Source organism: Eulemur rufifrons, chromosome 18 (genome assembly GCF_041146395.1).
Source record: "Eulemur rufifrons isolate Redbay chromosome 18, OSU_ERuf_1, whole genome shotgun sequence".
NCBI lineage: Eukaryota > Metazoa > Chordata > Mammalia > Primates > Lemuridae > Eulemur > Eulemur rufifrons.
Genome location: NC_091000.1, coordinates 2,558,761 through 2,586,580, shown reverse-complemented (window position 1 = coordinate 2,586,580; position 27,820 = coordinate 2,558,761). Strand labels below are relative to the sequence as shown.

Sequence of the window (27,820 nt, the reverse complement as noted above, 5' to 3'; positions counted from 1 at the left end):
TGCATCCTGTGTTAGATCTGCTTACTTCCTATACACAAAAATTATTTCCCTCAACTCCCACTCTCTAAAAATTCCAGCACATTTTTGTCACTCCAAAAAGAAACCCCGTACCCGTTAGTAGTCATTTCCCATTCCCCCTCCGCCTAGACGCTGGCAACCACTAACTTTACTTTCTGTCTATATGGATTTGCCTATTCTGGACATTTTATATAAATGAAAACCATACAATATGTTCCTTTTGCCCATTTCTAAATTAGGTTATTTGTCTTTTTGCTGTTGTTGAGTTATAAGAGTTCTTTTTCTTGATACAAGTCCCTTGTCAGATACATGATTTGCAAATATTTTCTCCCATCATGTGGGTTGTCTGTTTTCTTGAGAGTGTTCTTTGGTAGAGAAAAGTTTTTAATTTTGATGAATTCTAGTTTATCTATTTTATTCTTTTTTTGCCTGTGTTTTTAGTGTCTAAGGAACTATTGCCTAACCCAAGGGCATGAGGGTTTACTCTTATTTTTCTTTAGGAGTTTTATATTTTAGTTCTTTATTTAGATCTAGAATCCATTTTGAGTTAATTTTTGTGTATGGTTTGAGGTAGGGAACTACGTTTATTCTTTTTCATGTGGGCATCCAGCTACACCAGCATTATTTTTTAATTGGATTAATTTTGATAAAAACTGTTGTTGGCTCACACCTGGACAGTAACGATATTTCTGGGGTTTTTTTTTTCCTGTCTTTTACAGAACATATTTTTAACCAAAGATGGAACGGTACAACTTGGAGATTTTGGAATTGCTAGAGTTCTTAATAGGTAACATATCAGTTTTAAATTGTTTTGATATAATGTGGTTAGTGAAACTTTAGTTCATGATGAGGTACATGTGATAATTTGTAATATCTTTAAACACATTCATATATCACTTAACAATGAGGATACTTTCTGAAAAATGCATCATTAGGTGATTTCATTATGCAAAAATCATAGAGTGTACTTAGTGTACTTACACAAACCTATACAGTGTAGCCTGCTACCTGCCTAGGCTATGTGATATAGCCTATTGCTCTTAGACTACAAACGTGTACAGCGTTTTACTATAGTAATACTGTAAGCAGTTGTAATACAATGGTAAATATTTGTATATCTAAACATAGAAAAAATAGAGTAAAAATATGGTATAAAAGATAGAAAATGGTACACCTGTATAGGGCATTTACCATGAAAGTAGCTTACAAGGACTGGAAGTTGCTCTGGGTGAGTCAAGTGGTGAGTGAATGTGAAGGACATTAGTATATGCTACTGTGGACTTTACAAATATTGTACACTTAGGCTACACTAAATTTGTTAAAAAATAAAGTAATCGCGTTACGACATTATGACAGCCATGATGTCACTAGATGATAGGAATATTTCAGGTCCATTGTAATCTTATGGAACTACTGTATTATATGCATGTCTGTCATTGACAGAAACATCATTACGTGGCACATGATTGTATCTTAAGCTTCTCCAGTAATTTTCTTTCTGTTCTAGTACTGTAGAGCTGGCTCGAACTTGTATAGGCACTCCATACTACTTGTCACCTGAAATCTGTGAAAACAAACCTTATAATAATAAAAGGTATTTAAAATGATGTTCATTATATGATATACTTCCTTTAAATCTGTTATACTATATTTATTAACCTTCAGAATATAATTTTCTAAAATCAGTAATGCACATCTATATATATAAATATTTTGTTAATGAGGGGAATTGTTAGAGGCTATTTGACTACCTTGCTGAAGGAACTATAGAATCACTTTATTATGTAAGTTATAACTGAAAATAGAGTGCTTTCTTTGGTCTTTCTTTTTGTAATAGTCACCTCCTATTGAATTATTGCTAATATTTATTGAACACTTACTTTATGCCAGGCACTGTTTTGAATTCTGTGTATTAACTCTCAATCTGCATAATAATTTTGTGAGATGTAGGTGTTAGTCATCCCTCCTTTCCTTACAAGGAAGCCAAATGCAGAGAGAGGTAAAGTAACTTCTTTGAAATCCTTCAGCCTAGTAAATGAGAGATCCAGTATCCAAACAAGTCATCTGTCTTCCAAGCCCATATTCCTAATCACTGATCTGTGCTGTGGCTAACAGATTGTGTAATATGTGGTCAGGAAGAGCAGTCTTGCCATTGAATGCCAATCACCCTTTATTTTCTCTCCCTCTTTCTAATCGAAAAATTCCAACCAAGAAACATTGGTCAGTTGGCTATTGAAGATTTCTTTCAGATTTAATTTTAGTAAATTATATTGTTTTCATGTTCATTAAAATAGTATTTTGTTTTTATAATATTTTAAAAAATCGTGGTATTTTGCAAATAATTGAAAAAAGCAGTTTGACTTTTGGGAAATAAAAATAACTATAGAGAATGTACATGAAATTTTTTGATATTGTTCTTTTAAATATTAAATTTCTTTAATGAAACTTTAAAACAATTGCTTGGGCAACTGTTTTCCTAATCTGACATCTGCTTTTGTCATTTGATTGTGGTTGAAATTTTGAGTTTTTCTTTAAAAGGAAATGTTTTATGTAGCATATGATTTTCTAAAACATTTTCTTGCCATTTATGTTTCCTTTAAATGAAAAAATTTTATAAGTACTTTCTGACACTGAGAGGATATTTCTCATTTTTGTCTCCTCTAGTGACATTTGGGCTCTGGGCTGTGTCCTTTATGAGATGTGTACACTTAAACATGCGGTGAGTAGAAGTTTCTGAGATATTTCAAAAATTATGTCAAAAAGTGTTTGTAATGTTTCTATTATTTTTTTCAATTGTATCATCGTGTAGATGATCCTCTTATAGTAGAAATTCTTCTCTGAGTCAGTTTTTAAATTTCTCATCTTTACTGAAATGTAAATTGATTTTCCCTTAATATATATGCTTATGTAATATATGTTATATATTATATTTCATATTTTTTCCAGAAAATTGTTTCTAATGACAGAAATAAATTTTGCTCTTTTCTTAATGTTAAATTCATTTATATGGTTTTGATATTTTAGCTTAACAAATTTTATTAGTTTCATTTTAGCAAATTCTCTTAATACACCGAAGTTATTTAAGTTTGGAATTGAGTTATTTAAAGAACTTCCAACATGCTCATTGAAGGATTTTATCAATTCTTTAGAGTATTTAAAATGTTTACTTTGGAGACTCTTTTGAAATAACATTTAACATACCAAAAAGGAAGAGTTCTTGTCCTAAATAGGTTTGAAAAAAAAAAAGGATTTTTGAAATGGAAAGTGATAAAGATGTTTCCCCCACTGATTAAACAATAATGTATTTTAATTACATAAAACTTCAGAAAATACATAAAAAATATAAAGAAGTGAATAAATATCACAAGCAATTCTTTCAGTCAGTAACAACTACCTATAATATTTTGTTGTTTCTCTCTAGGCTTTATTCTATCAACTAGATTAATTTATAAAATGAATTTGGCTTTTTTCCTCCCCAAAAGTTTGATTATACTATATGAGCAGTTTCATAGCCTGCTTTTATTGCTTGATATTATTTGGGAAATATTTTTCCTTGTCATTCTTTTTAATGGTTGCATATTCTTCTCTTTTGCCTTAGATTTTTTATTTTAAGGAAAAAAGCATAGGCTGCCAACATGATGTGGGACAGTGGTTGTTAGATATGTATCTGAAGGAATTGGTCAGTTTTTTTCTGTGACACAGTCATTTTAGGTTTAAACCAGTGGTGGTGTTTTGTTGGTTTGTTTTGTTTTGTTTTAAATCTTTTCATCTACATTGTTCTTTCACCATTGCTCCTGTGTTTTGGAATTGTTTACTCTTAGGTAACATGAGTTTTAAGACATATGAAATTAAGTAATTTACCAACCATTATTTGTGAAAAGCATGTCAGTTGAGAGAAAAATGAAAGTTCATTAGAGTAAAGGAATGGAGAACTTTATCTTTTCTGCATTTAAGATTCCTGTGTAGGTGCACAGACATTTCTACTCAAATTTTTATAAACTGAATGACATTTAGGAGAGCCCAACATTTAATAAAACTCTTGTGATAATCACTTATGCCTAATTTATAGTGCATTTTATTTTCTTAATGTGTATATTAAGAAGATCTCAACATTGTACAACTGTTGTTCTAGACTATTTTAGTTGGGATATCGAAAGCTTAATTTTACCTTCTTTCAAAATGAAATCTTTAGATTTAAACTGCCCTACCTCTTTTCTTTTTACATCAGTTAGAGTTTGTATTGTGTTTAATCCTAAAAAATACATTCCTGTTAATAAAGCTTATATCCCCCTTGGGTGTTTTCCACATTGCTGATTCCAAAGCTTTTGGGAGAATCAATCATACACACAAAAATTATAATGAGCACTGTCTAAAAGAAAAGTAATTTACTTATTATGTTTTCTGCAAATAAGTTTTAGTTCTGTAGTTAATTTCTTGTTCTAGTCATTCTAGCAGAGGCACAGGAAAGCAGGCCTCTTTTTTTTTTTTTTTTTTTTTTGAGACAGAGTCTTCTCTGTCACCAGGGTAAAGTGCAGGGCATCATCATAGCCCACTGCAACCTAAAACTCCTGGGCTCAAGGATCCTCCTGCCTCAGCCCGCTGAGTAGATGGGACTACAGGCATGTGCCATGACGCCTGGCTAATTTGTCTGTTTTTAGTAGAGATGGTTCTTGTTCTTGCTTAGGCTGGTCTCCAACTCCTGAGCTCAAGCAATCAGCCTCCCAGGGTGCTCGGATGACAGGCGTGAGCCACGGGGCCCAGCCAGGAAGGCAGGTCTTAAATGAAGAGCACTAGGTTGGTTTTTTTCCTCCCTTGTGGTTTTTTGGCCCTGATTTTGCTACCTGTAAGGAATAATCTTTTACCATCTTGATTATTGTCATGGTTTATATAATACCTACAGCCCATCTTTTAGCATTTTAAATAAGTAAAAATTACTCTTACAGCAAGTTATAACATTTTATTTTTTTGAGGACCGATACGCTCTTTGAAATACATTTATAACCAAGTAAACTTTTCTCTAATGAACATAGTCTGATTAAATTATTTAAAAGAGGATCGTATATTGATAGGAAAAGAATTGTTAATGTTTATTATTGCTGATATTCCTGGTTTCAGTTTGTATATGTTTCATATGTGTTGATTTATTTTCTGGATTTTAGTTTGAAGCTGGCAGCATGAAAAACCTGGTGCTGAAGATAATATCCGGATCTTTCCCACCGGTGTCTTTGCATTATTCCTATGATCTCCGCAGTTTACTCTCTCAGTTATTTAAGAGAAATCCTAGGGATAGACCATCAGTCAACTCCATATTGGAGAAAGGTTTTATAGCCAAACGCATTGAAAAGTTTCTCTCCCCTCAGGTATGTTGTTTCCCGGTACGATTAGACAGTAGGGTTACGTTGCTTACTGGGATGTGCCCTCCATTTTTAAGGAGACTACATCGGAACGTTGGGGGAATGGTGGCCCTTGTCAAGCAACACTGGCATCACCTTCCTTTCTGTTCTTAGATGACTTTTTCTTCCTGTTTTCTTTCCTGTTGTGCATCATTTCTGTGTTCTTTGGATTTCTTTTTTTTTTTTTTTTTTTTTGAGACAGAGTCTCACTCTCTTGTAGAGTACAGTGGCATCATCATAGCTCACTGCAATCTCAAACTCCTGGGCTCAAGCCATCCTTCTGCCCCAGCCTCCCAATTATCTGGGACTATAGTCACGTGCCACCACACCAGCTAATTTTTCTATTTTTGGTAGAAATGGGGTCTCTTGCTCAGGCTGGTCTTGAACTCCTGACCTCAAGTAATTCTCCCTCCTCAGCTTCCCGGAGTGCTAGGATTACAGGGGTGAGCCACCATACCTAGCGTTCTTTGGATTTCTAACTGTAAAATTATTAAACCTTTCTGAGCTTCACTTTCCTCACCCGTGAGCAATGGGATTATAAAGGTATCCGTATCCTAAGGTTGTTATGAGAATTAAGTGATAATGCACATATAGTGCTTCATGTCTAGCACATAAGTGGCTCAAAATATTCGCTATATTAAATGTTATCAACATCAATTTATTATACTAATATAAATATATTATCAACATAATTTATATAATTATATTCTGTTTGATAGGAAATGACTGGAAATCGTTTATGTGTATGTATACTGGATTGTTGACTCATGATTTTTCCTCTAGTGCTCACATATAGGTGCATAATAAATATTGGGTTGAATTAAATTTTAACTTGACAAGATTTATAAAACAATCAGTTGATATAAGTTATTTATAAAAATGTGATCACCTAAAGATGGAATTATTTTACTTTTCATGTTTAGTGTGGCCTTTGTTTATTTGAATAATCACCATTAAACTCTTTTGTAAATAAGATATCTAGCAAAATCATAGTTTTATTACTTTTATGTGCTTGTGGGAGGAGAAATAAATATGATATATCCTTCTGGCTTAATTTATATGAACAAATACTCTTCAGAAAACAGAGATGTGGATTTAACTATTACTACCAGGAGAATGTGTTAGTAAGCAAGAAAGCCAATTGAAATTTGAAGGTCAAAGGCTACTTGTATAGGATATAACAACAACCTCTGAAAGGTGGGTGTCTTACAAGATGCCTTTGTTGTAAATAACATTTGTGAGGACAGTTTTGTGATGCAGTGTACTATTGTTTTTTTGGCAGCTACTAGAGAAGAAACAATGACTTCATTTAGTTTTGCTGAGTTTCTTTCCCCCATACCAGCAGTTAGGACATTCAGTCTCAAGGGGGAAGTACTGGAATTCAGTTAGCTGGCAATGAAAGAGAAAATACGATAGCCTGAAATACATAACACTTATAATATGGAAAGAAAAGGGAGTGGTTGACAGTTATTAACAAATGGAGTATTTGACATTACATGTTTAGTATATACATAGACCCTTGTTGCTATTTAAGTACCGCTTAGATTTCATTCTGCATGGAAACCTTTATTTAAGGCTATAACTTTTAAACAATTTGTGAGCTTTACCATAACATATGAACTATTATTTCCAGTATCACTATAATGCTTCACACAGTTTTTATTTTATTTATTTAATTAATTAATTTTTTGAGACAGAGTCTCACTCTGTTGCCCGGGGTAATAGAGTGCCGTGGCGTCAGCTCACAGCAACTTCAAACTGCTGGGCTCAAGCGATCCTCCTGCCTCAACCTCCCGAGTAGCTGGGATGACAGGCATGCGCCACCATGCCTGGCTAATTTTTGTCTACATATTTTTAGTTGTCCAGATAATTTCTTTCTATTTTTTTAGTAGAGGCGGGGTCTTGCTCTTGCTCAGGCTGGTCTCAAACCCCTGAGCTCAAACGATCCACCCGCCTCGGCCTCCCAGAGTGCTAGGATTACAGGCCTGAGCCACCACACCCGGCCCCAGTTTTTATTTTTAATATCTAAATTCACTCAGTGCTGTCACCTAAGGTTGCTAGGGTGTAGTTTTCAGTCTTGCACACCCTGGCAACTTCTTCCTAGATGTGGCTTGACAAATCATGGATAAGTTCTGATTCGTTAGGAATACAGGTGCTGTCCCATAGAGCAACGCTCTGATGATCAAAATGTTCTATATCTGCATTGCCCAATATTGTAGCCACTGGCCATATGTGGTTAGTGTGCACTTGAAATGTGGCTGGTGTGACTGAGGACCTGAATTTCTATATATGTTATTTATTTTTAATTTTAATTCAAATAGCCATGTATATGGGTAGTGGCGACTATGTTGGACAGCACATATATGGACAGCACAGAATAGAGATTTCAGGATCTTCTTGGATGCTACATGCCCCAGCTCTCAGTTCATATGAGCATTAACACAAGCGAAAAGAAAGATTCATACTTAAACAGAAGAAAGTATTCAGTTTTAGGACAAGCTGAAGATCACAAGCCACCTGCTTTCTTCCAAGAAAAAGAAACGGAAGGCCAGGTGCTGCGGCTCACGCCTGTAATCCTAGCACTCTGGGAGGCCGAGACGGGCGGATCGTTTGAGCTCAGGAGTTTGAGACCAGCCTGAGCAAGAGCGAGACCCCATCTCTACTAAAAATAGAAAGAAATTAGCTGGACTGCTAAAAATATATACAGCAAAAAATTAGCCAGGCACGGTGGCGCATGCCTGTCGTCCCAGCTACTCAGGAGGCTGAGGCAGGAGGATCGCTTGAGCCCAGGAGTTTGAGGTTGCTGTGAGATAGGCTGATGCCACGGCACTCTAGCCCAGGCAACAGAGTGAGACTCTGTCTCAAAAAAAAAAAAGAAAAGAAAAGAAAGAAAGAAAAAGAAACGAAAAAAGTGCATGTGTTCGGAAGAGAAAACACATTCACATAGCTGCTCTGAGTGCCTTTGAGCCAGACCTTCACTTACATATGAGGTACAGCCTTTAGTGCAGTGGTTCTTAAACTTTAGCACACATCAGAATCACCTAGAGGGCATTGCTGGGTCCTACCACCACAGTCTCTGTTTCAATAATTCTGAGGTTGAGCCTGGCAGTTCGCATATATAGTAAATTCTAGGTGATGCTGATACTGCTAGTATGAGACTTTTGAGAGCTACTGTGGTAGGAATCTCCTTAATGGGAAAGAAAACCATCTCAGGTCATGGATTTTTGCCTGTTGGAGTGTCTGGTCCACTGTTACTGTAGGAATGTTCTCCCACCAGGCTTTAGTTTTTTTGAAAAAAGAGAAAACCCACTTGCCTTTTTTTCCCACCCAGTAAGAAAAAAGCAAGCTTAATCTAACTCTTTGTTGGTATCATGGTTTTGCACTTAGGACAAAAATAGAGTAAGGAGAGAAAGTTACTTGCAGGAAATGTGAATGATTTTTGCTTCTCAAAATATGTTTACAAATGCTGAGGAATAAGTAATGGAGTATTTATAGTAATATTAAAAAGAGAAATTTGTTATATAAGGGTATTCAAGTATTTATCCAATAACGTTTACAGTTACAAGTGTGAACTCATTGGAGATGCTGAGAGGATTCAGAGTAAAGTTAACACAACTCAGAGAGTTACTCTGAGAGAGCTTCTTTGATAATGAAATTATTCTTCAGTAGTTTTGAAGTAAATGAAGGATATGGATGCACACATAATATAAAGGTTATTCCAGATAGGCAGTTGTGTTAAATTGCTGAGATATGGAACTGGCAAGTAGTGTATGGGCCTGGCATGTCCAGGGAAGTAATATAAATAAATTGGTAAGATTGGGAAGGAGTTAGCATGAGAAGGATTTGCTGAATGGATTTCTTGGTTTTAATTAGTGCGGTTTATTTGACAGCATAGTTATGACTGAAAGAGGAAAAAAATATTCTGATTAATGGGTAGGTTTTTTTGTTTTGGAAATTTAACATCTTTTCTAACTTTTTTTTTCTTTTAATCTAAGCTTATTGCAGAAGAATTTTGTCCAAAAACATTTTCAAAGTTTGGAGCACAGCCTATACCAGGTAAATAAAATCTAATATGAGGCCTTTCATCTGTTTGCAATCACCAAGTCTAATTATACTGGAAATATATGTAGATATAATAAGTTGGGATAATTGTAGGATAAATTTAATCCAGAGCAAATGCCTCTTAGAATTATGTATGATATATGGCAATATACAACACTTTCTGATAACAAAATTTTTATTTTTTATCCATCTTATTTAAAAGAAATCTGGCTTGAAATCTTGTCTCTTTGAGAACATTGTTATAGAATTAGAAAATGTTCAAATTAGCTGTAAATCTTTATAGAATATTTTTCTTTGAGAAATACATCATATTCTAAAATTTTACAAAGTAAATTAATGTGGAGTCGAGCACTTTACCAAAGACAAGTTTTCTTTGAAATAATGTGACCAGTGACACTCGAATATTTGCAGATATGGTTATATACTATGTGTATGTATACTCATGTATCTGTGTAAGAGAGAAATTATTATTTTTGCATAACATGATTTCAGAATGGATTTCTAAAATCAGTGGAAGTTATTTAATATATGAAGAGTGTATTGGTTTTCAAACATTTGCATGTTCTCCATTTTGAATTTGAGTAAATTAATAAAAATAAACACTGTATCATAAAAATGAGTCCATCTAAACTGGAAGTGGTATGGCAGTGTTTTCTCAGGAAGGCAAACTGCACTTAGCCCTTCTTAAAGACCTTGGACTCATCTTCTCCTTGTGCAGAGGCCACTAGTCCATGAGAAATCAACTTGCTGTAAACAAACTTCACAAAAGACGGAGACACACAGCAGAATCAGCATGGCTCTCCAGGCAGTCTAGCTTTATAAGAAGTCAAATCATAATCAAAAGTCTCTTTGTCACAAAACCCAGAAACACCCAATGTCAGCATGTTCTTTCCATGTGGATAAATCTACATAGGAATTAGAAAGTTATTTGTGGTAAGAGGAATTGGATGAATGAAATGTTTAATAGCATGGAGCAAAAATAGAAGTGGAATTGCTGATGGGTCTATAATTACTTTGTGGCCTCCGGGTCCCCACATTAAACTTCATACTATAGGTAGCCTTGTCTGAGCTTGAGAAATGCTCAAAAATCAGATGAGTAATTCTCCTCCTTCTCTGTAAAGTGGATGGGAACTGTTTGTATCTGTCTCTTAGGAATCTTCATTTTTATGCTTTTGTGCCTCTAGTCCCTTTTCTGGGATACACAGTATTTCTTTGGTTATATTAATACATTTAGCCAGGTGACAGTATTGTTATTTTGTATATATGAGTTCTATATTGTATAAATTATATACAGAATATATGTTCATATTAATATATAATATATATTGAATACATTATATATATGAGTTCTATATTGGATCACACAGTTGAACTCTCAAAGAGAAATTTTTTTTCCTCACAATTCCTAGTTCCTGGGTCAAGATACAGTTGGAGTACGTGTTTGGAAAACCTTACCCTATAACACTATATCCTGTGTATCCTATGTTTTTGACACAAATTACTTCTGCATTTCTAAAATGCCAATCAAATGGCTAATATTATTTTTATTTTTATAAGAATTTACTAAATTATTTGAAAAATGAATTCATTATAAAAATTTTTTAAAGAAAAAATTACCCCATTTTTAACACACACTGTTCTGTTTGATATATTTTTTCTGTGATAACATATGCATAATGACTGAAAATTGGGATTGTGTTATAAAGTTTTATTTCTTTTAATTCATGCTATTATATAATTAATACAATTAAATTTTCTTTGAAGAACTGAGTTTAATGATAGGGTTTCATTGTGAACTACCAGTTAAAATTTTTTTTCTCCTTTCCTGTCCTGAAAAGGAAGAATACTTGTTAGAAGAGATTGCTTTAAATTGAATTAGCATATGATAAAATCCTGAGCTAGAGAGCAGGCTGAAAGAGGAAGAAAGGAAGCTGCTACTCTGGCTTTGGGGGAGGTTGAGCAGAGGGGTACCTTAGCAGATGTGGACAATAGCAGAGGAAAGAAGGTTTTGGTAAGGGTTTAGGTAGACTATAGACTATGTAGGCTCTTGACTTCCTTTAATATTCTTCAGAGATATGAATAAATAGAATTTTCTTTTAATTAATACTTTATTTTTCTTCAACTTATCGTTCTAAGACAACCTCATCTAGGCTTCAATAAGGGTTAAATAAATAATGCTGCAGGCTACATAAAGTTTTGTATCTCTGATTATTTCTTTAAAATCAGTTCATAAATAGTGTTCTTGATATGGATTGCCCTCCAGAAAGTTTGACCAATTTATTCTTTCCCTTAACGGTGTATAAAGGTACCTGTTTTGTGAAACGTTAAGTTATAATGATTGTTTTAAGGTGTGTGTTCTTCAGTGAGTCTGTAGGGATGGATATCACTCAGACTATACATGAAGGAAAAAATTGCATGTAGTGATGTACTTCATGCTTACAGTTGCTCTTGATTGTCTTCTGACTTTGAAAGTAATTTCTAAAATGTGAATTTTTAAAATTTATTTTTTAATAGCTTTATTGATGTAATTACGCATTTAGAGTATACAATTAAATGTTTTTTTAGTATATTCACAGAAATGTGCAGCCATCACCCACAATCAATTTTAGGGCTGTTCTTTTTTTAATATGAGAAACTTCAACATCTTAGAGAGTTTGGCTTTTTGCTTCTTTCAAAAAATAGCTTTAGTGTAAAATAGTTAAGGTATTGATAAATGCTAAGGAATGAATATGATATTCGATGAAAAGTTTCCAATGTTGTCAATGATTGTGAAAATGAAAAGTACTATCTTGAAGAATTTTGAAATTAAAGATTTAATAGGAAGAACTGCTAGAAAAAATGCTTTCTGTCTTTTCATGTAGCTAAAAGACCAGCTTCAGGACAAAGCTTGGTTTCTGTTGTACCCGCTCAGAAAATTACAAAACCCGCTGCTAAATATGGAGTACCTTTAACCTATAAGAAAAATGGAGATAAGAAATTACATGAAAAGAAGCCACTCCAAAAACATAAACAGGTATGATCACGTTACAAACTGTTAGTTTGTAATTCATTTTTACCTTATTTTATTGCAGCTCAATTCAGTTAATCCTGATATTTCTTAGGATTGTTTTTATTATGTCACTAAGGGACATTGCCATTCTCTACTTCACCAGTCTTCTGTTAATAAAACTAAGACGACTTACAGAAGTCATACAGAAACATTAAGTAGTATTGGTGCAATAAAAGAAAGCAACATTATGAATGAAGTCACTTTTGAACAACCTAAGCAGAGCCATTTGTTTTTGAGCGTTCAGGAAGTAAATACCTGTGACATACTTGATAAAGTCTGGGAAAATTTTGTATTTGAAAATTCACAGTCAAATAAGTATATCAGAATCATATAGCTGGAAGTAATGTGATCACGTAGTTACTCTGTCATATTTCAGATGAAAAAATTAAGGCCTATAGCGTTTTAAGTGACATGCACAAGAACACAGTGTCAGTTGCAGGAATTTGACATTTTCTTTATGTCAGTAGCTGCATTCTTTGGTATATGGGACTTATTTGGGGTTACATATGTACACACATACATGCACACATGCTTAGATACATAGGTATAAACCCTGGTACAAGATAAACTTCATAGTAGGATTGGTCACTCACTTTAATATCTGTCATAGTTCAAAATCATTACTGTAAATCAGTCTTCAAATAAGTTATTTAAATTAGCATCAAGTCAAGAGACAATAAACCATGTGATTATTGAAACAGGGAAAATTTAATATAAATAATCATTTTTAGGGAATTAGCCTTGAAGAGGTAGAGAGAACTCTAAAGGAGGAATAGCAGATACAGGGAACAGCGCTACTCCTAGTGCTAAGGCAGAGTACCCAAGGAAGGAAACAAAGTTTTGAAGATCCCCCCAACTCCATCCTTAAGGCTGAGCTTCAGCCTTACCGGGTAGGGCATGGCAGTAGTCCGCTGGGTGACACCCCAGTCTGGGGCAGGCAAGCAGGAAGCTGTCCACTGTGGAGCTGATGAACCTCCCTGCGTGTCCGTAAAATGCACTGGGAAGCTTGCTGGGGCGCCCTGGAACTAGCTGGTTCTGCCGTCTTTGGGAAGCAGGCTGGGATGCTGGCGGGGGCACCAGCAAAGCTGTGTGGGAGGCTGTCCCTGGGAATGCTGGGGAGACTCACAGGGGGTGAGTGACTGAATTCTCCTGGAAGCTGCCCGCAAGGGTGAGTACCACTGTCCCACTTGCTGCAGTAACAAGAAGAAAGGAGGCGCTAGTCAGGAAGGGAAGCTCCTTTCCTTCGCAGTGACCCTCCCATATCATCTCCTGACGAAGCTCAACATTGCGATGGCAATCGAAGAAGAAATGTTTACGATGGCTAGTTCCAGTGTCACAAGCAGGACAATGGAGAGTGGATTTGGGGCTGAGGGGCAATATGATAACTGGCATGCTGGTTTTATCCTTTTATTAAAAAATTATATTTATTCAAGCCTAAGTGGACCGATTCTATCAGATCCATTCTCTCTCTTTACCTCAATTGTCACAAGAAGCCTAGGACTCCAGGCCTTCCCTCCTCCCCTCACGGTCTCTATCTCTGTAAGATGGTCATGCCCCAGTCTACACCTTCAGCCCTTCTGCATAGTCACTTAAACTCTTCTACAAAGGCCTTTTATGGTATATCATTGGCAAAATCCCCTGTATTTTTAAACTTCTAAAGATGTCTTCACTTTTTTTTTGCTTTAAAAACCAGCTTGTCCCTGAACACACTCTTCTGCAGCTCTCTTACCTGGTGGCTGTTTTCTAATCCCTTGATACTCCTGGGTCTAGAGGTAAGATGCAGGAAGTGTTTTCCTTGCTTCTCACTGCCAGACTCTCCCTAACTCTGCCCTTCCCAGCTTTGATGCTTTTGCTACCAGACTGTTTCACCTGCTGTCCCTCTGTGTTAGGCCATCTGAAGACCCTTGTTTTCTGAAGGGTTTAACACCCGCCTCACTGTCACTCTTCCCAATGCTGTCATAATTCTTGGTGATTTCGTATGCAAAAAGACGATACTTCCTTTAGTACATGGTCTTTTATTTTCTTGATCATTCTCTTTCAATAATATTGTCTCTAGCCTGACATTTGAACTCTCATCTATAGTCATGCCATTAAATTTGTCATTATCAATAATAGTAACTCTTTGTTAGTCTCATTTATGAGCATCCCACACCCTGACCAATACTTCCTATGTTTCTAGCTTATTCATCGAGGAGTCTGCCTCCAAAACATCTTTGCCCCATTTGGATCCATGCATTCGAATAGTTTTTTTCATTGTCTTTCTCCTTATTTTTATTTTCCTTACCTGGCTTAAATTCCATATTCTCTTATTATACTAATTTCTAAAATCTCAACTCTCTCGCCCCTCTCTTCTGTTATTATAAATCACCTGGCAAAAACTTAACTTGGTGAAATCCGGCTCTTCTAACTGGTCTAACTTTAAATTTATAACCAATAATGTCAGAATAGCACCTTCTGGCAACCCTGTTATATTTCCTCAGTGTATTTACTCTCCCACTTCCAGCAGGATTATTTCTTACCCTCTCCTTACTCTTCACAAGTACTAACGTGTTTCCTACTTCACTGAGAAAATAGAAGCAATTGGAAGAGCACTTTCCCACACTCTCACTGTCACTCTGCCTGTCAGTCTTACCTATTTGCAAATGTTCTGCCCTTTTTCCTTTTCCTTTGGATGACCTGTCTCTGTTTCCATCCAGCGTGAACACTACCATTTGTTTACTATTATTCTTTTTTGCCTACTAAAGGACTTTGTGCTCTCTTCTGCATAATACATCTTTTCCTCTCTACTGAATCATTTCTGTTAGCAAACAAATATCCTGTATGTTTAAGTCTTTTTAAAAAGAACCTTCCTTGATCGTTTGAGCTCAGTAGTTCGAGACTAACCTGAGCAAGAACGAGACCCCGTCTCTACTGAAAAAAATAGAAAGAAATTAGCTGGGCATCTAAAAATATATAGAAAAAATTAGCCGGGCATGGTGGCACATGCTTGTAGTCCCAGCTACTTGGGAGGCTGAGGCAGAAGCCTCATTTTCTACTCCCCTCTTGCTAGTCCCAGTCCAGCCATGCCAAATCTGGTCACCTTAAACATGCCAAGTATTTAACACTTACCTGAAAAAATGGGTTTGTATTTGCCATTCTCTTTTCTTTCTTGTCTGTGTTCAAAACTTAACTGTATGAAGAGCCTTTCTTGACCACGCTCTATCAAATATCAGCCATCCCTCCAGTCCACCTCCACATTTCTCATCTGCTTTATTCTGCTTTGTTTTTCTCTACAACATTATCACTGTCTAATTTATTTATTTATTTATTTATTTATTTTGAGACAGAGTCTCACTCTGTTGCCCGGGCTAGAGTGCCATGGCGTCAGCCTCACTCACAGCAACCTCAAACTCCTGGGCTCAAGCAATCCTCCTGCCTCAGCCTCCCGAGTAGCTGGGACTACAGGCATGTGCCACCATGCCCGGCTTATTTTTTTTAACATATATATTTTTAGCTGTCCATATAATTTCTTTCTATTTTTAGTAGAGATGAGGTCTCGCTCTTGCTCAGACTGGTCTCGAACTCCTGACCTCAAAGCATCCTTCCGCCTTGGCCTCCTCGAGTGCTAGGATTACAGGCGTGAGCCACCGTACCCGGCCTCCATAACCACTTAATGATACTGTCTTATCATGTTTTAATAGCACAAATTTAAGCTAATGCATATTAAGTTATTACTCAACATGTCAACAAAATATTTGTATATCATAAGACTTTGTTCTAATTCCTGTAATAATCAGTTTGTTTTTTTACGGCTCTGTTAAAGCAAAGGAGTGGTGAATAAGCCACCAGAGGGAGCTCCACGAATATATTTCATTATTTTGACTCTCATTTTAAGAAAGAAACACAAAGCAAAACAATTCTCTGAGTGTGGATGTTTTATGTTATTGTATTTTTCTCTTCAGTATAGAAATAGTGTTCTGAAAATACCTGTGCGATCTCAGAGGAGCAGCTTGGTTTTTTATTTCTCAAATATTTGCATATCCTCCATATGAGGCAATGAGGAACATCGGGAGGTGAATACAGTCTTTGCCTTCATTTAACCAACCCAAGAGTATTTTGGGGTTTTAGTTGAACATTCTCTTCTTACTGCACACTATTGTGTAATGTATATAAAAGCTAGTCATTTATATTGAGCTGCTGTATTACATTAATGTTTTAAATTGGTGTGGTTCATAAGTTTTGAGACTGGTGCTAAACTGGGTGTACAAAAAAACCTGTGGAACTTGTCAAAATGTAGAATGTAGGGCTCTATTTCCAAAGATTACTATTTAGCAACTCTTGGGGCTATGTATTTTTTAAAAACAACTTTGTTGAGATATAATTTACATACTACACAACTCACATATTAAAAGTTTGCAGTTAAATGGTTTTTAGTATATTCAGAGTTGCATAACTAGCTCCACAATCAATTTTAGAACATTTTTGTCACCCCAAAATAAATCATTTTCCCATTTGCAGTCACTCTCCATTCTCCCCCGACCCCGACAGCCTTGGGCCACCACTATTCTGTTTTCTGTCTTTATATGGGTTTGCTTATTCTGGACATTTCATATAAATGGAATCATATACCGTGGTCTTTTGTGACTGGCTTCTTTTACTCAGCGTGATATTTTCAAGGTTGATCCACGTACCATGTATAAGTATTTTATTTCCTTTTAATTGCCAGATAGTATTCCTTTGTGTGGAAGGAATTTGTAATTTTCAAAGCTGCTGGGTAACATTCCCTATTAGTTTAAATTATATGTACATAGAGCACAATTTGAAATGTTAACTGTGTTTTTAATACTATTAGAAGCATTATCTACAATTTTTATTTCCTGTACTTCAACAATAGTGCCCCCAGAGGTCCTCATAACTATTTGAAAACTGGGGGTTGCGCTCCAATAGTGGTGGCAAAATCATTTTAGGGGGTGAAGAGCAGGGACTTTCTTTTTGTTTTTTAGGGACTTTTCCACCCCCAAGTAATAGAATAGAAAGTAGCAGGGGTTACTATGCATATAAAGATATTTTATGAAACTTGTGGGGGAGTGTGTGTATATCTTCACTGGGTCTAGATGGGAAATATATTTCTTACTGTGGGTTGCTTTTAGAAAAAGTTTGAAAGCTACTGTTTAAATATGGTATTATCTTTATGTCATCAACCCTAGTGCCTTTTCTGGGGTTAAGTGGTAAGATATATAATTAGCTTAAATGAGAGTTGAATTGAAATAACTAGCCAAACTTAGAGATCAGGAGTTAGGAAATAATAATACAATGAGGGGATGGGATAATTCTGGGAACCCGCTACTTCAGGGAGTATTGACAGTGGAATCAGGTGTGAGATTTAGTACCACTTAGCACATCATTGATACAGCCTTGAGTTAAAATATATTGTGTCAATAAAATTGATTGTTTTATAATGGTCATTTAATTAAAATGCCAAAGCACATTCTCAAAGAATCATTAACATTCATATCTGAGCACAAAACTAATTGAAGATTGGGGACGAACCCTTTTCCATAGTTTCTTTGAATCTAATGTTTCTCTTTGTTTAATAACATATCAAGCAGTACAGTGTTTCTTTATTTTTAAAAATAATATATTTTGAAAGAGAGTTATGAAAGAATTGCCTTTGCCTTTTTCTTAAGTTTTCATAAATTTGGAATTTTCAAATGAGTGCCTCAAAATCTTTGTCTAATTTATAGTTTTACTTTTTGTCCAGGCCCATCAAACTCCAGTGAAGAGAGTGAATCCTAGAGAAGAAAGGAGGAAAATGTTTGAGGTATAAAGACATCTGTCTGCTTGTTTTAAAGCTTTGCAAAAAAATTATTAAAAAAAGAAACAAAATTTTACAACATAAAGCCTCCAAACCTTTCCTCCTTATTTCTTTCAAACAAATACCTATATCTTATTTCTTTTTTTTAACCTCCCTGAGCATAACTCTGTCATTGGTGTACTAACTTTCCTGATGAAACTAGAAAAAGTAGGAATTATTATTATTGATAAAAATGTTCTTTTTTTATTTAAGGAAGCACCAAGAAATAGAAGGTTGGAATTTACTGAAAAAGAAAAGAAACAAAAGGATCAGGTAGTTTTTTGCTCTTATTTTTATTCCTTGACGAGTTGTAAATGATAATAGTTTGAAGAATTCTAAGAAGTTTGTCTTTAAAATTGTTAACAGATTATTAATTTAATGAAGGCCGAACAAATGAGAAGACAAGAAAAGGAAAGGGTAAGAGGATAATCTGTTTTTCCATGGCATACTCCTCCCCTCCCTGTACACATACTTTTTTTTTTTAAAGGAGTACACTGATTTCCATTTTATTGCTGAATGTATTTCATGTATTTTATATAAAATACTTGAAATGATATTTTGTTTGTTTGTTTTTCCCCAAAAGTTGGAGAGGATAAATAGGGCCAGGGAGCAAGGATGGAGGAATGTGCTCAGTGCTGGCGGCAGTGGTGAAGTAAAGGTAGGCCCTGGATACCAGCATAGCTATGCTGCTGTCTTCCTCTGGTTTCCCCTTGCTCTTTCAAATGTGCATAACTGGGTTTCTTTCTTTCTTTCTTTTCTGGTATATAGTTAATTTTTATCTAGAATTCTTCATTTATTATGAATTCTTAGGTTTCCTATATGGATTTGATGCATAACTTATATTGATAACTATATGTGACACTGTTAAAATTGCTTTAAAATTTTATGTGAAAACTGTGATATACCGTCCCTGTCAGAGGAATCTTTTAAAAATTAAATAGTTTGTCTCACCTCTGCTTAAAATTCTTCTGTAGTTTCATGTAGCCTTAAAGGTTAAGTTCTCAGAAGACCCTTCTTATTCTGGTCCCTGCCAATCTCTCCCAGTTCATCTCCAGCCATTCCCTACCACACATTGTATGCTCTACTGGTGCTGAGCTACAGACCATGTTTGTGGTTTCCTTGCTGTATGTAGCCTCCTGCATCTCTGTCTTTGCACTTACGCCTCCCTTTACTTGATAGCACCCCCCTTCCCTCCTCACACTCCTATCTCCATCCATTTACCTAGGTGACCAGTTACCTAGGTGACCATTTACCTGGATACATTAAGACAAACATTCCCTTTGGGTAAATCCAGACTGTATAACCTTGGGCAAGTTTACTTTTCTGAGCTTTAATTTCTTCATTTAATTTTTTTTTTTTTCTGAGCACAGTGCCTGGAACTTGACTGACAAGGCCTTATATAGTCATTCCCTTTTCCTTTCTTTGTTCTCTGTATTATAATTTTAATTTGTATCATTGAATTAACTGTTAATCAACACATCTTTTTTTTTTTTTTTTTTTTTTGAGACAGAGTCTCACTCTGTTGCCCGGGCTAGAGTGAGTGCCGTGGCGTCAGTCTAGCTCACAGCAACCTCAAACTCCTGGGCTTAAGCAATCCTACTGCCTCAGCCTCCCAAGTAGCTGGGACTACAGGCATGCGCCACCATGCCCGGCTAATTTTTTGTATATGTATATTTTAGTTGTCCATATAATTTCTTTCTATTTTTAATAGAGACGGGGTCTCACTCTTGCTCAGGCTGGTCTTGAACTCCTGACCTCGAGCGATCCACCCGCCTCGGCCTCCCAGAGTGCTAGGATTACAGGCGTGAGCCACCGCGCCCGGCCAACACATCTTTAAATTATAAATTTCCCTGGATCATGCCCATTAATCTTGGTGTTTAGGCATACAATAGATATTTGTCAGGTTGCATTAATTGCAATTCCTACTTGTTTTTTCCCCCCAGAAAGTTATGATTTGAATAAAAGGTTGCTTTATTTTATCTAGACATATATATTCTGCCATGGATTTATAAATTTGTTTTTTAGTCTCGAGATGCAGAAGTTTTCATAGCACACATCAATAATTCAGTCAGAGTAACTTTTTCCAATTCTGTGTTAATGTAGACTTATGTTTTTAGTAATATAATTTTATCTTATTAAGTGGAACTTACTACCTTCTGAATGATCAGAAATGAGTCAGACAGAATTTGCTGCATTTTAAAAATAACTAACCCTATATCTTATCTGATTGGAAAGTGAAAATTTACCAAAGTGTAGGCCTCAAACCTTGTCAGCATTTTGCATCAAGTCCATGATTAGTGTTGAGATTTTGATGTTTTTTTCTCCTCTCCTTACATATGGCTTCTGTGTAATAAAATGTGTTTTCCTATGATGTCTCAAGCAGTATTTAATCCTAAAAGTTCAGTTTTATCAATAGTTTTTGATAACTCATTGAGACAATTTTTTCAATAATTGGATACTGTGTGCTTAATGGATTTCTGCTTCACTTTGTAGTCTTACATAATACTTCCGTTGAGGATTAATAAAACAATTTATTTTCCATGATTTAAAGCAAATTCTATCTTAGTTTTTATACTTATTCTTCATTGTGTTTGAAATACTTGTTAGGCTGTTTGATTTCCGCATAGTTGGTAAGGACCCAGAAGCTCAGCATAATGTCAGTCAGATTAAGGAGAGCCCCAAAATAGAGATAAAACAAAAACTAAACATTAAGTGAAATATTTCAAAATTAACACTATTATTAAATACTTCTAAAGAATGGGCATATTATTCACAGTTTAAATATTTAATATAAATATCTTTGATGATTTAATATCTGCAAAGTCCGGGATTTCTTTGTTTTATTCATTTTTAATATATCTCTTAAGAATGGGCTTTAAGAAAAATTACCACATATTCCACATAAATAGTTCGATCATCTAGTGACCATAATATATAAGAGGTGTATCTGTCATTTGAAAATACATTAGAATGCTGTTCAGCAATAAAAAAAGAATAGCCTGTTTATACCTGCAACAACGTGGATCAGTCTCAAAAACCTATTGAGGGAAGGAAACCAGACAAGAGAACATATTTATAATTCCATTTGTATGATGTTATAGAAAAGACAAATCCCATCTCTAGTGACAGAAAACAAAGCAGTGGTTGCTGGCAGTGAGGAACTTTGATTGCAAAGGAACATGAGGGAGCTCTCTGGGTAATAGATATGCTTTTGATTGTGATGGTGGTCACATCAGTATGTATATTTGTCAAAAATCCATCAACCAGGCATGCACCTGTAGTCCCAGCTACTCGGAAGGCTGAGATGGGAGGATCCCTTGAGCCCAGGAGTTCAAGACCAGCCTAGGCAACTTAGTGAGACCTCATCTTAAAAAAAAAAAATCATCAGTCTATGTTTATAATAGGTGAATTTTATTTATGGTATAAATTATACCTCAACATAATGCGTCAGTATTCTAATATGGTATTTTCAACATTGTTTTGAATATAAGCATCTTCAGAGATGTTTACATACTGTTGTTTTTGCTGAAGAGAAACAACAAAGTCAAGTTAAAATGATATTAGCACTAGATTAAACCCAAAGAGTAACCAGTTTCTTTAGAGATGTAACAGGATTCTATTTTTTGACTTGAGATGCACATTTTGAGGATGTATGTGAGAACCCCTTGATAGAGTTTCTTGCCTAATTATTTTTCTTTCCTATTTCTAGCAATTTTAATTTCATTGAACATCTTTAATCAATTAATCTATATTTATCTTGTACTGATTTTTTTTTTTTTTTTTTAAACAAGGTCTCGTTTTGTTGCCCAAGCTGAAGTGCAGTGGCCCAATCATAGCTCACTGTAGCCTTGAATTTCTGAGCTCCAGGGATCGTCCTGTATCACCCTCTAGAGTAGCTGGGACTACAAGCACATACTATTATGGCTGGCTAATTATTTTTATGTTTTTTGTAGAGATGGGGGTCTTGCTTTGTCGCCCAGGTTGGTCTTAAACACCTGGCCTCCCAAAGTGCCTTGTACTGATTTTTCAAAAATCATGCTTTTTTATAAAATTGTGTGCAACTTACTGTGCCAAGGTGTTAAAACAAATTTGATCTTATTGGGTTACATTGATGTTTCCTTTATTTCATTCTAATATTTTTCTTTTTATCTTTTCTTATCCAGACTTCTACCTTAAGATGTTATCACCTGGAAGCTTTTCCTCCTTTACTCTCAGTACTTTGGCTTCTGTTCTCATCACTTTACACACAAAACAATGTTTTTTTAAAGGCTGCTACCCAGCCTTAGTCCTATCTGTTTGTCTTATTTTTAAATAAGAAAAGTTTAAATATATTGACCTCTTCATTTGAGGTTACCGATTTTCTCTTCTTAATGAAATTCTTCTACCGTGACACACTTTTTATTTTATTTATTTATTTATAACTGTTATCCTCTGTTTTTAAACTAAGAGTTTTCCATGTGGTTGAGTCCTTATATCTTTGCCTTTACCCTTTGTCATTCCCACAGAGAGTCCACAACTCCCTTCAGCGTTGACTTTTGTTGTTGATGCCTTTCTGTACTTCTAGGCTTCTTGGCTTACTGTCAGTGCAGCAACAACCTTCTAATTAGCTTCTCTACCTTGGTCTCTCTCCTATTTCTGCTTCTCATGCGTAGTATGGACTTACCGACCTTCTTAAAAACTGTTTTGGTGTACTGCTGCTGCTGGAAAGTTTATAAATGCTTTCTATTGTTATTATAAATGCAGACAAGCAGGGCTGATACCTCTTAGCTATACCAACCCTTTATAGCCAAACTTAATGCTCCCCATTTGCCTTTCTTCTAATTACGTTTGTCATCATACTTCCTTCCGACACCTGCCTTCCACACCCAAACATACACATATGTTGCTCATTTTTACTTTAATACCTTGGCTCATATTTACTTTCTTAGTTACCTTGCTGTCAAGGCCAGGTTAAATAATATTTTTCTCCAAGGATTTTTTTTTTTTTTAAGTAGGAATTTTACTTTTGATCTTTTTTTTTTTTTTTTCTATTTTGTGTATTTGCCCAGTACTTACTACTTTGGAATGCCTCTGTTATCATTTACTTAACACAGGACTAAAATGCTTTTCTAGTTTTGTGCTTTTTCCCCTCAACCTATTTGAGAACTATTTAAGGATTGATATGTTGTTTTGCCTCTTTTATCTACACATAGAGTATGTTTCAGTAATGTTTATATCTTCATATCTGGTCCGTTGAAGGATTTTGGAGATTAAAAACTATATGCAAATGTTTTTAAATATAATTTTGAGTGTTATAAAAGCAGGGTCCCCTTTACTTATAAGCCATATATACTTAATAGAACAGAGTCACATGAAATGGATATTATTACAAGCTTGTTTCAAAACTTAAGACCAGATTTTTCCATATTTACATGAAATTAGTGAGATTTTACTGTTTTTTGTTTGTCACATTGAATTATGCTTTATTGTTAGTAACAAAATTTGCTACTTTTTGATTATTAACAGTTATAGTAGTAAAGCATTTTGCTTTAGGCTTTATGTTTATTAATATGTTCATGTTACATAATTACTTTTAAAAAGTCAAGCATTGAAATTTTCTTTTGAGGATAGTACAGGCCTTTTAACCTTATAAGATAAATAGTGAGGGCTCTTTGTTTAATCCCCAGACTCCCTTTATTGGCAGTGGAGGGGCCATAGCTCCATCATCTTTTTCTCCTCGAGGACAGTATGAACATTACCATGCCATTTTTGATCAAATGCAACAACGAAGAGCAGAAGAGAATGAGGCCAAATGGAAAGGAGAACTACGTGGTCGAGGGCTTGCAGAAAGGTATGGCTGTGTTCTGCAGAAGTTGCTCATGCTTTGCTTCAGAGAAAGTAACAAAAGCCACTATGCATATTTATCTACAGAGGGATTCTGCCTGGAGTTCGTCCAGGATTTCCTAATGGGGCTGCAGGTCATCACCATTTCCCTGATGCTGATGATATTAGAAAAACTTTGAAAGGATTGAAGGCCGTGTCTAAACAAGCCAGTACAAACAGGTTGGAATGTGATGATCCATGAATTCATCCTTGTGTGTAATTTTGTCTTTTGTCATGTATAGCTTAGTACCTACACTTTGTAGATGTTTCACCATTCTTCACATGGAATATTTTCTGCCTCCTGGATGCAATAATTTTCTCAGGTTCAAATTTGGCCCTGGATTACATTATGCAAGCATGTAGCTCTTCAGTTCAGCCTGAGTTTTGTGTCTTATGTGTTTTGGCTGAAAAATAACTATTTAAATGAACAAATAATTTTCAGCCAACATATGGTTATAATGTGTTTCATTCACCTGCTTTAAATAAATCAGAATATAAATTTAAATGGAATCACACTTTATGCAGAACTCCAAAGCATGTTTTTTTGTCTTCCTTTTCCTGATCACTTAGAAGCCCACTTTTCTCTTTGTTGTCTTAGCATGTTTCCTCTTCATCTCTGAGTTATACCTGTTTGTGATTCTGTTCATCAGATTTTTTCTTTTCTCCCATTAAATTAATAATGGTAACTGTCAGTGGGTGTAACTTATGTAGTTCTTTTTTTCTTAACTACGCTTATGTGTTTTCTTAGACGTTCCTATTCTATAAAACATTCTGGTGAGTTACTGAAGAACAGATGAGGTTTTTGTGACAATTTAGTCATATTGTCTTTTCCTTGTGTTGATTTTAAGAAGAACATCATCAAGTGTTATAAAAATCTTTATGATTCCCTCCCCCATTAGAAAAGATGACTAATATATAATTGAGCAGAGATACATTATTGAGGTAAATACAAATTAACATTATGAATACATTATATATTATATACAGAAGCCCGAGATGCGAAGCTAATCTTAGGTTCACTTTAGTTTTAGAGCAACTTTAGGTTCACAGCAAAATTGAGTGGAGAGTACAGTGTTCCTGTGCACTCCTTCCCCACACACGTGCAACCTCCCTGTCAACATCCTCACCTTGAGTGGTACCATTTGTTATATTCAGTGAACTGACGTGGATCCATTATCACACGAAGTCCATAGTTTACATTAGGGTTCACTCTTGGTGTTGTGCATTCTATGGGTTTTAACAAATGTGTAATTACATGTATCTACCATTGTGATATCATACAAAATAATGTCACTGCCCTAAAAATCCTTTGTGCTCCATCTATTCATCCCTGCCTGCCTCCTGACCTCTGGCAGCCAGTGGTCATAGTAATGTCTTCATAGTTTTACTTTTTCCAGAATGTCCTATAGTTGCAGTCACACAGTGTGTGGTCTTTTCAGTATTGGCTTCTCTCAGTAATATACTTTTTAAGGTGCCTCTATATATGTTTATGGTTTGATACCTTCTTTTTAATAATGAATAATATTCCATTGTATGGTTATATCACACTTTATTTATCCATTAACCTACTGAAGGACATCTTGATTACTTCCAGGTGACGGCCATTATGAATAAAGTTGCTATAAACATACTTCTGCAGATTTTTGTGTGGACGTAAGTTTTCGACTATTTAGATAAATGCCAGGGAGTATGATTGCTGGATCATATGTTGAGTATGTTCAGTTTTGTAAGAAGCCATCAAACTGTCTTCCAGAGTAGCTGTCCCATTCTGCATTCCACCCACAGTGAGTGAGAGTTCCTGTTGCTCTGCGTGCTCTTCAGCATGTAGTGTTGTCAGCATTTTGCGTTTGGATTTGGCCATCCTAATTGGTGTGTAGTATATCTTATCGTTTTAATTGCAAGTCCCTAATGACATAGGATGTCAAACATCTTTTCCTGTGCTTCTTGCCATCTGTATATCTTTTTTGTTCAGTTGTCTATTTAGGACTTTTGCCCATTTTTAAGTTAGGCTGTTCATTTTCTTAGTGTTGAGTTTTAAAAGTTCTTTGTATATCTTTGATGACAGTCCCTTTTCAGGTATATCTTTTGCAGATATTTTCCCCCTTTTTGTGGCTTGTCATCTTATTCCCTGGATACCGTCTTTCGCAGAGCAGAAATTTTTACTTTTAAAGAAGTCAGTTGTTTTTTTCATGGATTGTGCTTTTGGTGTTGTATCTAAAAAGTTATCACCATACCCAAGTGCATGTATGTTTTCTCTTACGTTATCGTCTAGGCATTTTGTGGTTTTGTGTTTTACATTTATGTCTGTGATCCATTTTGAGTCAATTTTTGTAAAGGATATAAGGTCTGTATCTAGATTCATTTTTTTGCATGTCGATACCCAGTTGTTCTAAGCAACTTTTGAAAAGACTGCTCCTTTGAATTAGCTTTCGTCTTTTGTCAAAGACCAGTTGACTATATTTATGTGAGTCTATTTGTGAGCTCTCTATTCTTTTCCACTGATTTATTTGGGTGTTCTTTAGCCAGTACCACACTGTGTTGATCACAGTAGCTTTATAGCAAGTCTTGAAGTCAGGCAGTTTCAGTCCTCCAACTTTGTTCTTCTGCTTCAATATTGAATTGGCGATTTTAGTTCTTTTGCCTCTCCGTATATGTTTTAGAATCAGTTTGTCAATATCAATGAAATAACTTGATGGGATTTTGGGAATGTGCTGAATCTGTGGATCATTTTGGGAAAAACTGACATCTTGACGAGTCTTCCTATACTTCCTATTGGAAGTAAAATATCTCTCCATTTATTTACTACTTCTTTGATATCTTTTGTCAGAGTTTTGTAGTTTTTCTCATATAGATATGTACATATGCTGTTAGATTTATAGCTACATATTACATTTTTGAGGGTGCTAATGTAAATTATAATGTGTTTTTAATTTCAAATTCCACTTGTTTATTTTATAGGAAAGCAAGTCACTTTTGTGTATTAACCTTGTATCCTGCAACCTTGATATAATCACATTAATTCCATGAATTTTTTGGCGATTCTTTTGGATTTTGTACGTAGACGAAAATGTCATCTGTGAACAAGCCAGTTTGATTTCTTCCTTCCCAATCTATATACTATACGTTATGTTTTCTTTCCTTGTCTTAATTGCATTAGCTAGAACTTCTAATATGATATTGAAAAGCAGTGCTAAGAAAGGACATCTTTCTCTTGTGCCTGATCTTAGCAGGAAAGCTTCAAGTTTCTCACCATTAAGTATGATGTTAGATATGTTTTTTATGGATCTTCTTTATGAATTTGTGGAAGTTCTCCCATATTCTTCTTTCCTTAGATTTTTTTTATTGTGAATGAGTGTTGGATTTTATGAAGTGCTTTTCATTTGTATCTATTGATACGATCATGTGGTTTTTCTTTCCTCTTTAGCTTGTCCTGTGATGGATTACATTAATTAATTTTTATCTGTTGAACAGCCTTGCATACCTGAGAAATCCTGCTTGGTCATGATGTATAATTCTAATTATACTTTGTTGGATTTGATTTGCTGTTATTTTGCCGAGGATTTTTGTATTTATATTCATGAGAGAGATATTGGTGTATAGTTT

The 27,820-nt window shown here is 35.2% G+C and overlaps 1 protein-coding gene across 1 annotated transcript in view; it reads left to right on the top strand.

Moving 5' to 3' along the window:
* Positions 1-27,820, top strand: part of NEK1 (NIMA related kinase 1) — a 117,674-nt gene that overhangs the window by 17,786 nt on the left and 72,068 nt on the right. The window contains exons 6-17 of the mRNA XM_069493756.1: positions 738-805; positions 1,526-1,612; positions 2,683-2,737; positions 5,178-5,378; positions 9,407-9,467; positions 12,335-12,486; positions 18,263-18,322; positions 18,569-18,628; positions 18,722-18,772; positions 18,939-19,013; positions 24,022-24,185; positions 24,266-24,397. Of these exons, the coding sequence (XP_069349857.1) occupies positions 738-805; positions 1,526-1,612; positions 2,683-2,737; positions 5,178-5,378; positions 9,407-9,467; positions 12,335-12,486; positions 18,263-18,322; positions 18,569-18,628; positions 18,722-18,772; positions 18,939-19,013; positions 24,022-24,185; positions 24,266-24,397 (1,166 nt within the window). The remainder of the gene's footprint in view (positions 1-737; positions 806-1,525; positions 1,613-2,682; positions 2,738-5,177; positions 5,379-9,406; positions 9,468-12,334; positions 12,487-18,262; positions 18,323-18,568; positions 18,629-18,721; positions 18,773-18,938; positions 19,014-24,021; positions 24,186-24,265; positions 24,398-27,820) is intronic.